The sequence below is a fragment of the Vidua macroura genome, chromosome 6 (genome assembly GCF_024509145.1).
Source record: "Vidua macroura isolate BioBank_ID:100142 chromosome 6, ASM2450914v1, whole genome shotgun sequence".
In the NCBI taxonomy this organism is placed as follows: domain Eukaryota; kingdom Metazoa; phylum Chordata; class Aves; order Passeriformes; family Viduidae; genus Vidua; species Vidua macroura.
In genome coordinates, this window is record NC_071576.1 from 55652006 (window position 1) to 55667658 (window position 15653).

Genomic DNA, 15653 nt, shown 5'->3' on the forward strand with positions numbered 1-15653 from the left:
GCCGCGGCCTGACCTCCCCGCGGCCGCTGCTGCCTCCTCGCCGGGAGCGAACGCAGCCCCGCCGCTCCCTTCCGCGCCGCCCTTCCTGCCTCGGGGGTCGCCGGAGACCGCAAAATGGCCGACGGGCGGGACGACGCCGCGAACCAGCTGAAGCAGTGGAAGAGCCAGCGGGGCTCGCAGGTACCCGCCGGGCACCGCCGCTCCCCGGTACCCCCCGTGCCTCGCATCCCGCGGGGAGCCGCGGCACCGGAGGGCGCAGAGCCCCGCGGCGTTCCGCGGGATGCGGCGCTCCGAGCGCCCGGGCGTCCCCGGGGCAGCGGCGGAGGGCGAGGCGCCCTCGGCCCCGTCCTGGCCTCGCCCCCACGGCTTGGAGCTGCGCCCGGGAACAGCGAGGCACGGAGGGACGGAGGCTGCCAGCTGGCCCGGAGCGACAGGGGCGGTCAGCGCTGCCTGGCCCCGGCCGCTCCTTCCAGGCAGCGCCGGGGCTGCGCCGCGCCCGAGCCGCGAGCAGCGATGGGGGCGATTTTTTTCTGTCTTAAATCAGAAGTTTGCGTTTCGGTTTGCTGTCACGGCCGTAGAGCCCTGTGAATATGTAACTAGGGAATAATAGAAAGGATAAAGCACGTTCAGCAGTGTGTGCAGGGCCCGGAGTTGGACTCGGTGATCCTTGTGGCTCCTTTCCAACTCAGCATGACCAGACCGAAGTGAATATTTTGGGAGAAATTCCTCCCTGTGAGACTGGTGAGACCCTGGCATAGGTTTCCCAGAGAAGCCGTGACTGCCCCATCCCTGGAAGTGTCCAAGGCCAGCTTGGATGGGGCTTGTAGCAACCTGGGATAGTGGAAGGTGTCCCTGGCTGTGGCAGGTCGGTGGAGTTCAATGATCTTGAAGATCCCTTCCAACCCAAACCATTCTATGATCCTATGAAGTGGATTGGGACAAGTGGTTGACCGAAATCATAAGGGAATGTAATCAACAGCATGGCACTCAGTCATCTGAAGATGCAGAATAGACCCTAGATATTTAGGTTAATGTGTAAATGTTGCAAGAGTTCTCTTCCCTTCTTCATCAAATCACTGTGAGTTTCCACATGTCGTTTCTGACTGAAATGTGTATTTGCCACTAAATACAGTTTGTGCTGGGTTTAAATGGCAATCTTGCAAGGTGCAAGTGGCCGTTTCAGTTCCCACTGGAGCTGTTAAGTCATCTTAATTTTATTTTTTCTCTCAGTTCTCAAAGGTATAGTGTGAAAACTACCTGATGACTTGTGACTCCATCATATCCTAGCATGTGTCATAATAGTTCCTTTTTTTATCCATGAGTAATTCTTTTTGTAGGGATGTCAGCTTTTCTGTAGCAAAGCAGCATTTGAAAAGAGGCCAAAGTTAATTTGGATTTTGGGAGGCAACCCAAAGTCTGTGTTGCATAAGGAGTCATGAGACTTCAAGATAGAAAGTAGGTAGGACTTATTAGAATTTTAAAGTGAGTTGTATGAGGTGCAAAGTATCAGTAATGGCTGGAAGTGTGTACTTTGATGTGTGCTGTTTACCACAGCAGCTAAAATTCTCCTGGCTTTCCTTCCCTTCTTTTTGTCATGGCAGGTTAGTGCTGTAATGAAACACTGATTTGAAAATTCTTACCTATCAAGGTTTGGGCTGAGTGCAGCTCCTGAGCAGATGAAAACACAGGCATCAAACAAACTCAGGTCCAAAAGTAGTGTGAGAGTTCTTGTTTAAACTATGGTGTTTTTTGGTTTTTTTTCCCTCTCTGGAACTTACATTGTGTGCTTCGCATAACATTATCCTGAAACTAAAGTGAATATCTCCTTCCACTAAGTAAATGAATATTCTTTACTTCCAATGTGAACCCTAGAAAGTCTGCCTACACAAAGGAGACTGTACAGCCACAAAGCTGTTAATTTTTTTTTTTAATAGCCTTAATGTCAACAAGTTGTGGTTTTAGCAACTACTTCTAGTGGCCTTAAATATTGGCATTCTAGAATAGTCTTGTCTGTAATGAATAAGCAGTAGAAAATATACTGAGAACAGTTTCTACTCTTCCATATTTCCCATGAGAAGCTATAGATTACCTTTTGATTTAAGCAGATGTTTGCTTGTTTGTTTGACTTGGAATACGAATTTGGCTTTATTTAACTTTCCTGTAAGTTTCTGAACATCATGTTTACATTTGTAACCAGTTACTTATTATCTTTTAAAATGTTTGTGCAGATTTCAGTGTAGGTAAGGATCCCAGGCATCCCAAAGGAATTGGATTTATGCTTAAAGCTTTATGCTAATGAAGTGGTGAAGGAGGAATAAAGAACGTGGATATTTTGGGAATTCAAGCCAGCTGGAGAAGCGTGTGTTGCACATTAGTAGGAGCACAGTGGAAATGCACTTATCCTGTCAAATGTCTTTTATGTGGTTATTCATGGACCTGAGTGAAACAAAGGTGTCTGGAACTCCCTGTGTTCTCTGCCTCATCCAGAGCTCTGGGTGTGGATGTGAATAATTGTTCATACCTTGCCTTTGTGGGTTGCCTCTGGGGGGGGGGGAGGTTTTCTATCAGATGGGAATTTTGTCTGTTTGCAGAAATTAACCCCCTTAAAGCAGAACTTAGGGTAAGAATTAGAACCCCATGCAGTCGCTGTTAGGATTATGAATGCTTTTCTCATCAGGAATGGCTTCTTCCTTCTCTCCACCATCCCTTTCATTTATAGAACTTTAAAGGAGGAGAACTCATCAGGAAGGGCTGAGGGAGTTTGTGCTGGCGTGGTTCAGGTGTGTGGATGCTTCAGGTAGGGTGGTGTAGATAGAGAGCCCATATGGAATTATGTCAGTTTAGTGCAAGATGTGATGGATTTATTGTTAGCTGGTCAGAATCTGTGACTCTATTTGAGCTCACCCTGTTGCAAATTTTTTCTTTATTTTCTTTATTTTTTCCTTTGTCCTTATTTGTTTTTGTGTTCTTCTCAGTCCTTTACAAGGCTCCTAACAATAAATGTAGTCCAGGAAAAACTGAAAACTGTTACCATGAGGTCTCTGGAGCTGATGTGCCTTTCTCACTACATTTTCCACAGCATCCAGTAAAATAGGAATATTGCCTCAGAGGAGCATATAGCCCCACATGTGATGCAGATAAAGTCTTTTCTACTGGAATCTTTTTGTGAGACAGTAGGAGTGCACTCAGTTCTAGTGCAGGTGTTTCTTGAAGTTGTAGGACATTTCCTGGCAGTAGAGCTTCTTAGGGCTTGTGTTAATCTTAGTCCTTCCATGGTGCAGGAATCTAAAATGATGATTCCTCAGGTGTTCCTACTTCTGTTATTTTCCATAACTCTTCCAGACCAGCACTTATTAAGGAAACCCCATTTTAGTCTGGCTGTAGCTCTTTCCTTATGTCTGCCCCTGTACTGACATTACCTTCTTCCTTTCCTTTCTCCCTTATTTTCCAGCAGCTGCTCCTGTTCTAGTTTTTTTTTTTCCATCCCATATTTTTCTTGAAGCAAGATCAATAGTCTTGAGAAGAAACATTTCTGAACCATGGAAAACATTCCTAGATTTTACATTACTTCAACTCCCCTTCTTAAATTGTCCTAAAACTTAGCTCTGTGATTTAGGTAAACATCTGTAACTTCCCCCAGAATTTGAAGTAATTTTGCCACTTCTTGTTGATCTGTTCTGTGACATATAATGGTTGAAGAGTCATGCACATTGTCTGGCTCAGATCCAGAGGGTTTTTAATTTCTGGTGTTGAAAGTGACTTTCTCTTGCTTCCAGAAACCAGATGTCCTGACCACGGGTGCTGGGAACCCCACTGGGGATAAGCTGAATATCCTGACAGTGGGGCCACGTGGACCTCTTCTTGTCCAAGATGTTGTTTTCACTGATGAGATGGCTCACTTTGACAGAGAGAGGATTCCTGAGAGAGTTGTGCATGCAAAAGGGGCGGGTATGTTTAAAGTCCCATATTTTCTCTACGTAGAATTAAAGAGCTTTTCAGTTAACATGTAGATTGTGATACTTCAATTGCATTGTTATTTATAATTTAGTGTTACTAGCTATAATAAATCTATATAAACAACAGCGGTAAGGCCTGGTTTAAAAGAACTCCCTGCCAAAACGTGAAGCATTTGAAAAGCTGTTTACAAAAATGAGAGAAAATGTGGTTATAGCCCTTCAATTTTTACTGTATCTGCTGTAATCTCTGCTTCTTCTGTCTGTTCCTCCCCATCTCTATTTAATGTTCTTTGCATCTTAATAGAGAATTTGGCTTTGTCTTCTAATGTATGTCTGCCAAAGCAAGCTGATAATCTAATATTTAAATTAAGAAGCACTAAACCTTTAAAAAATTATCATTGATCTTAGTAAGGTAGAATTAGTACCTTGATTTTTGTCATGTATTGGCCTAGAAGGAGCAAATGTGGGGCTGTATTTAAAATGTGACTGTACATGGGAAAAGTTCCTCTGTGGGGGTGGAAAGGGTTGTGTTGCTTCACCCAGCTTACAGGTCCACCAAAAATTCTGCAACTCATAGCAGGATTAAAGAAATACCTGCCTTGCTCCCAGATAAATACACAGATCTTGGCAGAAGAGCATCTTCTGTGCTGCTGCTGGGAGCTGCTAGCAGTCAGTTAAGGAGGAGAGAATGAGCAAATAGTTTGTGTTAAATCAGTTTCATTTTGTGAAAGTAAATGGAGTGTTTAGAGCATTGTTTAAACTGGTGTACTTCCATGTTTCCCTTGGACTTAAAATTGCATGTTGACAACAGACAAGCTGGGAGTGGGAGGAAGGTACCTAGATCTGATATTTTGAACTTGCTGTTCTTCAGGAGCCTTTGGCTATTTTGAAGTCACTCATGATATCACCCAGTATTGTAAGGCAAAAGTGTTTGAGCACATTGGGAAAAGGACTCCGCTTGCCATCCGCTTCTCCACTGTTGGTAAGGCTCTAAATTCACTTTGTGTCTCCTGCATGTGTGCCCTGAGAGCAGTGTTCGCACTGTGGGACACTTAAGGGTGTCTGCAATGCTTGCTTCATCTTCTCTGAAATTCACTTACATGGAAGACCTTAAGCAGCTGTTGCCCCTTTCAGTCAGAGCTCTCTGGAGACACTTTTCTGTCTGAAATGTGAGAGGGAGGGCAGTCTCAGCTGTTTTTTTTCTGACAGAAAGCTTGCTTTGTTTCTGGTTGGATCACAATCAACACTTGTAAGTTAAATACCTATGATCTCTTATGCTGCAGGAATGTTTTGGGGATGAATGACTTGAACTAAATACCGGGCAAAGAAAAACAAATAATCTTCTCTAAATAAACTCTGATTTCTAAAAGGTTGGAGTTCACAAACTAGTAAAATCTTAAATGCTATTAGTTGAAGCTAATTGTGATCAATAGCTTCTCTGGTAGAAGAATTATAATTCATGATGTGGATGTAGTTAAAAGAAAAGAAATCCTAATGAGGATTCAGTTCTGGTAGTATTGGAGAGAAAAATGTAGTCCAGCAAGGCTCAGGGAGCTGCTGGCTTTGGCCTATTTGTTGGCTGTTTCCAGTCTTAAATCTCTTAGGATTTAGGGTGTCCTGAGTGTTGTACAGGATAAGGACACAGAGTTGAGTTTGAAATGTGGACTGTTGCTGGAGCAGGCTGTTCCTTCCTTCCGTTCCCTTTGCCTGCCCTGTTTGGACACGTTTCCTCCCTGCTGTTCTGGAATACACAAGGTTTTTAACAAGAGAATGAGCGTCCCACTGATTTCATCACAATTCAACATCAGCTGTTCTGAGCATTTCTGGAACACTTCTGCTCAGGTGTTGTGCTAAACACTTGTGCTCTGGTCGAAATTCCCATGGAAAATCCCATCCTGGGTGAAGCAGGAGGAATTAAAAGGATTACAGCTCTTCCACAGTGTTTTAATAGGCACGCTGGTTAGATTGCTGCCTTCCAGATGAGAGATTTCCCACTGGGATTTGGTGCACAGAAACAAATATGGGTTTAGATGATTCAGCCTTAAAATCTGATGATGTCTCTCTTAGTGATAATGCGAATTCCAGTCTTAATTGGTTCAAGTGGATACTTGTTTTTTCCTTTTTCTAACTGTGACCTGAATGTTTGGTTGGGTTTACACTTTGAAAACTCACAGTGCCTGAAGTATTGTTGAAAATATTCCTACAATTCCTTGGTATAGAAAAGACTGCAACGAACCCTTTTAGGATTTTATGGCCTATTTTGAGGTTGTATTTATATGCATTTCCTATCCTAACACTTCTGTGTGCTCATGTATTTCTTCCAGCTGGAGAATCTGGCTCAGCTGACACAGTTCGTGACCCCCGAGGCTTTGCCATGAAATTCTACACGGAGGATGGGAATTGGGATCTTGTGGGAAACAACACTCCCATCTTTTTTATTCGGGATGCAATGTTGGTGAGTAAGCACAAAAGGTGAAGGTACTTTGTGAGAAAGCCCAAAAGTTCATTCACATCTTGTTTTGGCTTCCCTCAGAAGCAAAAACTTGGTTGTTTGTCACATTGTCTGAACATTTTTTACTTGGAAAGATGTTCTTAACAAAAGTAAATAAAGAACTAAATCTTGATAACTTACGTGGTTTCCTACTTTTCACTTCAAAAGCTTCTTGCCAGTTCTTTTTTTTAAATCTGGGGTTTTTGGTCTTTTGGCATAAGTTTGACAGCAACTAGCAGAGGGGCTTTTCCTCCAGTGCAGGAATTCTGCACAGATATTTCATAGTATCTCTGTATTCATTTGTGAGTCACATAAACAGAGATATAGAAATCTGAACAGTGTTATCTCTCACCTTACCAACCACAAAATGAAAGCATTCTTTATCTTTGTTTATTCTAATTGTGAATGTTTGGCATTACCCTAATTTTATTGACTGGTCTGTGAATTAATTTGTTTGGCAGGAAGGGTATGGCAGTAGAAGATTTTTTTTCTCAGTGATCTTATAGCTTTGTCATTTTTTTTTTTTAATTTTTCCCTCTTTCTCCTCCTCCACTTCTGGACAAATCAGTTTCCTTCCTTCATCCATAGCCAAAAGAGGAACCCTCAGACTCATCTGAAGGATCCAGACATGGTGTGGGACTTCTGGAGTCTTCGCCCTGAGTCTTTGCATCAAGTAAGCTTCTCCCATGACTTTTTGTATGATTAAGATACACATGTTATGACAACAGGTTTTTAACTCTCTTTTCCATGTTCGATCTAGAAGCCTACACAGTCTTATTTATATTTTATATAATTATGATTTTAAATTATCCATACTTACCTATGCTTACAGGCAGAGTCTGTTTTTTTTCATTAACACCTAAAGCAGAAATTCCTCAAGGAATTCATGACAACATTAACATAGGTCCTAGTGATGCAGATTAACACAATAAACAAACTTAGTCTGGAATGAAGACTTTCTCCTTGATATGCTGAGCCCATTAGTAGTGTTTGATCCTTCTCTTCAGGTGTCTTTCCTGTTCAGTGACCGTGGCATTCCCGATGGCTATCGCCACATGAATGGATATGGATCACACACCTTCAAACTGGTTAATGCTGATGGAAGAGCAGTTTACTGCAAATTCCATGCCAAGGTATGGATTTCTTTTTTTTTTTTTAATTGGAAATACACATCTTATTGGAGAAAAACCATAAAGATCTGTGACTTTTCAAGTTCAATTCAGGCTCAAAGGTGTGTGGAGTCCTTGCTTAATACCAGTTTCGTACCTTTAACCAATAGGAGAAGCATCTTCTTACTAACATAGTAATCATTTACTATAAGAAACTCTTCTTTGGGCATCTGTCGCTTGTTAATGGAGCACTATCAGTGAACTGATTTTCATCTGGAAGGCAGCTGTTGAATGTACTATAAATCTGAACTCAAGTTATTGGAAGTTAGAACTTGGACAATCTCATTCTTGGATTATAAATCTTGTTAAAATCAATTCTAATGGATGAACTTTGTAGTACTTTCAGCATGCTTTAGCTGGTGCTTTTGTTGCTTTTAGACTGACCAGGGCATCAAAAACCTTTCTGTGGAAGAAGCAGGAAGATTGGCTTCTACTGATCCTGATTATGCCATACGGGACCTTTACAATGCAATTGCCAAGGGCAACTATCCTTCATGGTCCTTCTACATTCAGGTTATGACCTTTGAAGAAGCAGAGAAGTTCCCATTTAATCCTTTTGATGTGACTAAGGTATGTCTGATAATTCTGGGAATATTCAGTTTCAGGTAGTTCTTAAGTGCATTCTTTATTGTAGAGCCACGATGAGCCAGCGATTCTGGAGACGAAACTATAGTTGTGTTATATCTGATTTTACTCTTCCTCAGGGAGATAGGATAGGGCTTGATTCCAGGCCTGTAGATCCCATGGCACTTCAGAAGTGTGATCTCAGATCAGAGACACACCCTGAGCCTTGCTGGTCTCATTTTGTCCCACTTCCAATAGCTGCTCCTAGGAATGCCTTGTTGAAAGATGCCAATGTAAACTTGCATTGCATAAACTCTTTTTTACCTCTAACACTGTTCTCCCCAAGTGGCTAAAGACCTTTGAACTTACAAGTGCAGCTCAGATGGCAAAGAAAAGGCCAGTTAAGCATTTTGAAGGAACTGAAAACATTTGTGCCACCAGTTCCACCCATGCCCTACTTCCCTAGGCAGCTTTTCAAGGGCCTGCGGGTATTTTGTTCAAGTATTCATGTGCTGAGATTATGCTGGGATGATGAAATAAGTTGCATTAATAATCTGTATTAATTGCAAAAGGCTTCTTAAAATAAGATGTTCCTCAATGTTTGTTAAGAGAAAAGAAACTCGGTAATGTGTTTTCTTAACCTAGACTGAAATGAGGTGAATTCTGCCTGGCAGTTAAGCTGCATAATACTGTAATAATGTTGATTTTACTGGATTTGTGTTGTGTCTTACAGGTTTGGCCTCATGGTGACTACCCTCTCATCCCTGTGGGAAAGCTGGTCTTGAACAGGAATCCTGTCAACTACTTTGCAGAGGTGGAACAGATGGCTTATGACCCTAGCAACATGCCTCCTGGAATTGAGCCCAGCCCTGACAAAATGCTGCAGGTAAACAGGAGGTGTGACCTGAGGAGCATTGATTACTTTGCTGCTTATGAAAGCTTTGATTTGGTATGCCCCAGTGTTTTAGAAGTGGTGGTTTATGTTTGTGCTCAATGTTTTAGGGACGCCTCTTCTCATATCCTGACACCCACAGACACCGCTTGGGCCCCAACTATCTCCAGATCCCTGTCAACTGTCCCTTCAGAGCCAGGGTGGCCAACTACCAGAGGGATGGGCCAATGACTGTTTCTGACAACCAAGGTAGCCAGGACAACAGCTTTGAATATAATGATGCTTAGGCATGGGCTGCAGCGTTCTCTTCAGTTCACAGGGGGCTTAAGATCCATGTTTATTTTCTTTACATACTTGCGTAGAATGCTTGTATATCTTCTCTGACAATCCAGTAAAGCAAAGTTGGGATATTTGGATACGGGATGAGGAGTTTGTTTAAAAGTATAAAAACCAAGTGAAGCTTAGGATTTGTTTAAAACTTAATAAAAAGACCTTTAACAGGAAAGCAGGTTGTGGGAGAATACCCACAGTCAGGTTTTAGAGACTGACTTGGCTCAGTCCACTTCGCTAAACTGCTTTGCTTTCAGATTTCTGAGAGATTGTGAAAGACAAAAGTGAAAATGCCAAGAGTAGAGCTGTCACTTCCCCTCTATTGAGTGGCTTCTGTTCTGTCAGGGTTTGCCCAATAGTGGCTGTTTTCCACCTGAGAGTAAACAAGGATGTACTTAAGCTGTGGCTCATGCCAAAATATGTGTTCCTCTGGGCTATGAATTCAGACACTCGCTGAGGGAGGAGAGGGAAATATTTGAAAAACAGGAACTTGAGGACAGCTGCTCTTGTCCCAGAACAGATAATGAGTTTATTTTTATGCAGTTGTCTTCATTCATGATGTGTTTAAAATACACCCCCTACACAGGGAAGCATTGTAGTACTTCAGAAATGTAAATGATTGTATTTTTATGCTGCCTTAAACTTCAACCATGACTGTCTATTACAATTGAGAAATATTGTTGTGAGAGTAGCCAGGTTTTCTTATTTTTGAATCAAATCAATATCCCCTGAAAAAAGCTGTGGAAATTCTCTTTGTAGCAGGTGTTGTTAAGTACTGGCTTCAAGGTGTTGACAGAAAAATGCTGTCAGCTGCTTTTAATAAAATGAATCCTATCTTGAGTAATTGATTTAGATTCCTCCAAGCAAGTAACATCCTCTGTCTTCTGACTTATTTGAAAGTGCTGCCGTCTGATTGATTTGGTTTGGGGATTTTTTTTTTTCCCCAGGTGGTGCCCCAAATTATTACCCAAACAGCTTCACTGGTCCTGAGGATCAGCCCCAGCTCAAGGAGAGCCCCATGTTTGCTTCAGGGGATGTGCAGCGCTTCAACAGTGCCAATGAGGACAACGTGACCCAGGTGGGGGTGTGGAAAGGCTTTGTGCTGCTTGGCACGCATGAGGAGTGTGCAGGGTGTGTGAGTTCTCACAGAATCTGAAATTCAGATTTTGGGCATTGTTAGGTAGAGGCTCTGACTTGTTTTCTTGCCGTTAGTGTCTGGAGGAGGAGTTGTTGGCATATTTGCCAAAGAAAAACCCTGACAGATTGGCTGCCTTTTAAATGTTTTGAGTATTTTAAGTGTTGCTTGACTAGGAAGTGAAAGCTATTCTTATTCACTTTTGGGAATATCAAAATAAACGTTTATTTCCAATGGCCAGGTGCGAGAATTCTACCTCAAAGTGCTGAACGAGGAAGAGCGGCGGAGGCTGTGTAAAAACATTGCAGATCATCTGAAGGATGCCCAACTTTTCATTCAGAAAAGAGCTGTAAGTGCCCTCTTTGGGGTTTATTCCAGGTTTCCTACCTGTCTAGTAACATTGTTGTAATGGCTTCTGGAAAGGAAGATCAGGAATTCTCTGAAAAGGCTGGGTTTTTTTCCTCAGGAATTCTCATACTTAAATATATGCCTGTTTACACACGATAACATCAATATATAATATGTTAAAATAACTTTTTCCTGGGGGAAGAATGGGACAGGTGTTGAACATATGTTTAGCTTGGTGTTTTAAAAATCAGATGACTGCCAGAGTAAGGTTTTGCTCTAAAAAAGGAGAAGGCAGTGAGGGCCAATGAGGGATTGGATCCTTATCCTTCCCAGGGCAACCTTGTTGAAATTGGGAATGAGCTCTGTGCGGCATAACAGAAATTGTGTTTGAAGATGTTCATATCTTGTTTATAACTGATCAGAATTAAACTTTTCTTCCTTATGATCCTTATTCTTATAGCCCAGGTAATGTGGTAAAGAACTCTCTTGAAATGGAGGAAAAAAATTCTTGCTGCCTTTTCTGAATTGTCTTCCTGTGCAGGTGAAAAACTTCACTGATGTTCATCCTAATTATGGAGCCTCCATCCAGGCTTTGCTGGACAAATACCGTGCTGAGGGTGGGAAAAAGGTATGGTGATGATTTTTTTAGCTGCATTTTGCCTGGCTGTGAATTATTTTGACTTCTCTTGTAAATCCAATGAAGTGAGAAATCAGTCTTGATCCCTGTTTGAGCTAAAAGCCAGAAGAAGTCAGTGCTTGTAGAATTGCAAAATAAGAAAACATCACTCTAATAACAATTAAATGTTGATTAACTGGTGATGTACAAAGACTTTGTTGAAGTCAGGGTTTGTAGGATTTCTGGAAGGTAACTATGTCATAATAAATGTGTTCAGGTTGGTTACCCACCCTTTGAGATGGTAATGAAACATTACCACAAGGCTTTCCTGGGCTCAGTGCTTGCTCCAGAGAACAACAACTCAGTTGATTCAATTTTTTCCTGCAGTTCTCTACTTAAAATGGAACTTGCTTTGAGATTTTTCTGTTGCTTTATTTTCAGGATGTAATTAGAACATACACACAGTCCACAACTCGTACATCTGTCAAGGAAAGATCCAACCTGTAAATCTGCAGAGATCTGCTCTGAATTTTGCATCCTTCCAGCTGCACAAGAACTTGTCCAACACTTTAATGAATGTAGCAGACTTGGGCCCAAGCACAGGAGTGTTTTACAGGTGTGATTTACTGAGCTCTCAAGTGCTCAAGGAAACCAGGTAACACAAGCTCCAATCCTAGTGCCTTTCAACACTAGTGCTTTACTGCTTGTTAACAACTTAGAGGATTTTTAAACAACTCATGTATAAGAAATTGTCTTCATTTCTAGTAGCAAAAAGAAATTTAATCAAAATACTGTTTCTTTTTTTTTTTTTTTTTTGTTGAACAACTTTCTATCACACAGTAGAATTTCTATAAGGGCACTGTGATTGCCCTCATGGAGAAACTGCTTGAGAAGTTGATGTTGTTCAGTATTTCTAATAAAATAATTATCTGTCTGTATTTGTAAACACATCTCTTGAATTTAACTTTTGGCCTTCCAGAAGTAAAAGGATACCCAGTATCATTTACCTCGAGTAAAATGTTGGTATGTCTCATTCCTTATGATAGAGACAAAGCTAACTACAAAGCTTAATCTGAATACAGTTCAATTTTATTCCCAATATATATTTTAAAATAATCTTTGCTTACTAATGCTGTGTTGGGATATAAACTGACATAAGGGAGGTAGCAAAGGATATTTTCTTATTCCATGCACTGTTCAACTAAATTGATTACACCTTACAGGCCTTTCAGGGGTAGGAGAGTAAATTGTTCTTTATAATCTGTAAGAATTTAAATAGAAAAATATTAACATGCCAAATGTTTGAGAAATAAAATTTAATATTGAAATTGATGCTCAAGAACTTTCAAAACCATTCCCAGTGGTTGCTGAAATTCTTATTTTACTGCAGTAATCTGCTGTTGCTATTTCTTGATCAAGCCAGGACTAATTTTCAGGGTGATCCTTTAATTAAAGCAGCATGCTTGTATGAATGTAGATATCTAGAAAATATGTCTAAAACCTGATTTGAGGCATGTTGTAATGTTACCCAGCATCTGCACTTCAGTTAAATTGTGCAAAATTTTGGGACCCCAGTTATGTGATAATCATTGTCAAAGCTAAATGCAAAGCATTTCAGAGCCCAGCTACTGCTCTTAACTCAGGCAAATGTAAAAAATTAAAATCATAGCGGTTTGGGGGTGATTTGTCAATAATCACTGCATCTCTGGGTGTGCCTTGAGTTGTATTTTGACTAGGATTACTTCCTGATTTAAGTGTGAATTTCCAGGAATGGTGGCAGGTAAAGAAGAGTAGATACTAAATGCTGTTCTGTTAAATTTTGGAGAATTTTACTTGCTCTGCAGTTCATTTATCTCCAACCTATTGTGAAAAATCAGCTGGGGTAGAAGTGCAGTAAAATAATATGAACTGGTAACCTACTGTATTCTAGGATTCCATTGGCTTTTTACCTGATCAGGCATGTGGGATTACATGATTGGGTGGGAATATTTTGTGCTGGAACAGAGAATCCTAATGAGTTTTGGAAAAGAATAAACAAGGGGCCTGATATTCTAATTTTGGTTGTGTCTGCTAATTGATTTATATTGTTGTCTTCTTTCTGAAATAAATGGAATGAAAAATCTCTTAGCAACATGTATTCTGTGCAGATGTCTTCAAATACCTTGTGTTAATCTAGGAAGTTCATACATCCCTTCATCTGTTTTTCTGGAGGTGGTGCAGAAGGTGTAGGTTGGATGTATTTTTGCAGCTGCCTTTGTTTGAAAAACTCATGTTTCATCCCTACAGTTGTGTTTAAATGACTTAAATGACCTGTGTTCTATGCTAAACTGGCCGTGACTAGTGTACAGAAAACTTAGCTTTTCCCAAAGCTGTGAAGAGCATTAGGCAACACTGGAAGAACAATAATGTTATTTCTTCAAATAAATAAGACAATAAATCCACTTACAGATCCTTATTGTGAGAATAAAGAGACTGTTGACATGACAGAACAGCAGTTTTGTTTTGTTTTTGTATTCTGTTCAGTTAAAATCAAACATTCCTTTGCCAGGTTGTTCCAATATGATTTCAGTGATCTGTAAAGGAGAATTGCTCAACATTTTCTTATTACTGTTTTATTTTAGATGCGCATCTCCAGCAGTGGATTTGGGAATGAATTTGAAACTAATATTTGGGAAATTACAGCTTCTCCAGCAGTACCTCTTCTTTTAAAGGGCAGTACCTCATCTTTTAGTTCTTAGGTTATTTTCCATTCCCCAAAATATTTTAACTTGAATATCCAAAAACCATGAGCAAATTTCAGAATCGCATTTGTTGTAGTGAGCTGTGCCAGGAGATGAGGAGACATTCCTGGCATTGCTAAGTGTTATGTGGGGAGAAAAAAGGTGAGGTAGGTTTGGATCAGACTTTCCAGTGCTCCAGAGATGTTGGAAAAAGCCCTGATTTCCTTTCCTTAGTGCAGCTCATTGATGGGAATTACCTGCTAAGCAGTGTTTGAGTATCCATCATTTCAGCTTCCAGTAAACCAATCACTTTGTTTTGCCAAATATTCCATACCTGTTGCTCATCTTGCAGAAAAAGACTGTTTGTTTTGGAGATCTGATCCATGAATTCTTGCAGGCAGGTGAGTCACCATTTTCTTACAAAATGTTTTGAGTGTGATGAGGCCCTGGTTCAGGGTTCCAAGGGAGGTGGTGGATGCCACATCCCTGGAATTGTTCAAGGCCAGTTGGACAGGGCTCTGAAGAGCCTGGGATGGTGGAAGATGTCCCTGTTCCTTGCAGGGGGTTGGACTAGATGAGCCCTCTGTAACTGTCTCCACACTCTGTGGGGTGTGGGGCTCCAGCCCAGTGCAGCAGAAGTGAATCGATCCACTGATGGACTGTGTGTTCTTATCTCCTGCTGATAAGAAATTGCACAGAGATCTGCAGTGCATGGTAAAGCCTGACCTTTGCCCACCTCCAGGTAATACTGCAGAGCTCAGTCTGAAGTGATATTTGGGGTCAAAGCTGTGTGGTCATGACAGGTCATGGCATGCAGAGGTGGACTTGAGCATAACCTCGACTCTGACATTGAGGATTAAACCTCAGCAGTGGCCGAAGGTCATTTTGGATGGAATTGGGAAAAGAACTGAGGCTCTATTTTGATTATTGTAAGTGAATTTAAGGCAGTTTTGCAAGGTTTGTGGTATTCAGGATGATTCCAGCTGGGATGGTTCAGTAAGATGAAGATTCCCAAAACCAGCCCTGTGTTTGCAAAAGGTTATAAAGTGATGCAATGTTACACAGTCTGGGAAAGCAAAGGCTGAACAACGAGGCAGCGGTGTAAAAATAACAGTAAGTGAAGTATTTGATAGCTGACTGTTAATAATGACACTTTTGCAGCCTGGATTACAGAGCAGAGCCTGTGTGGTTTAATTGTCTGATGAAAGCTTGGACTTTGTCATGCTGCAATTCCACCTGAAGTCAAACTTCAACCCAAAGCAGCTGGAAATCTCTTTGCACTGCAGGCCCTCAAGAGCTGGGCTGAAATTTGTTCTCGGATCACAGACTGAAGCTTGATAAACTGATAGTTTTACTTCTTTAATGAAAAAAACCCACTGTATATTTTTACATCCTGCTACTCAGAGCAGTTCAAATACTGTAAATCTCTAAT

The 15653-nt window shown here is 41.1% G+C and overlaps 1 protein-coding gene across 1 annotated transcript; it reads left to right on the top strand.

Annotated features, from left to right (window-relative positions):
• The first annotated feature begins 12 nt into the window (after positions 1–12).
• On the top strand, positions 13–13990 carry CAT (catalase). Its single transcript, XM_053979890.1, has 13 exons — positions 13–180; positions 3777–3948; positions 4828–4938; positions 6281–6411; positions 7016–7120; positions 7455–7580; positions 7995–8186; positions 8914–9066; positions 9183–9321; positions 10350–10480; positions 10779–10886; positions 11427–11513; positions 11943–13990. The coding sequence occupies exons 1-13, from the start codon at positions 115–117 to the stop codon at positions 12006–12008; spliced, it is 1587 nt and encodes a 528-aa protein (XP_053835865.1). The 5' UTR covers positions 13–114; the 3' UTR covers positions 12009–13990.
• Positions 13991–15653: the final 1663 nt, after the last annotated feature.

Coding starts and splice junctions, on each gene's coding strand:
- CAT (XM_053979890.1), top strand. CDS start 115: ATGGCCGACGGGCGGGACGACGCCGCGAACCAGCTGAAGCAGTGGAAG. Junction 7,121..7,454: donor GCCCTGAGTCTTTGCATCAA/GTAAGCTTCTCC, acceptor CCTTCTCTTCAG/GTGTCTTTCCTGTTCAGTGA. Junction 7,581..7,994: donor ACTGCAAATTCCATGCCAAG/GTATGGATTTCT, acceptor TGTTGCTTTTAG/ACTGACCAGGGCATCAAAAA.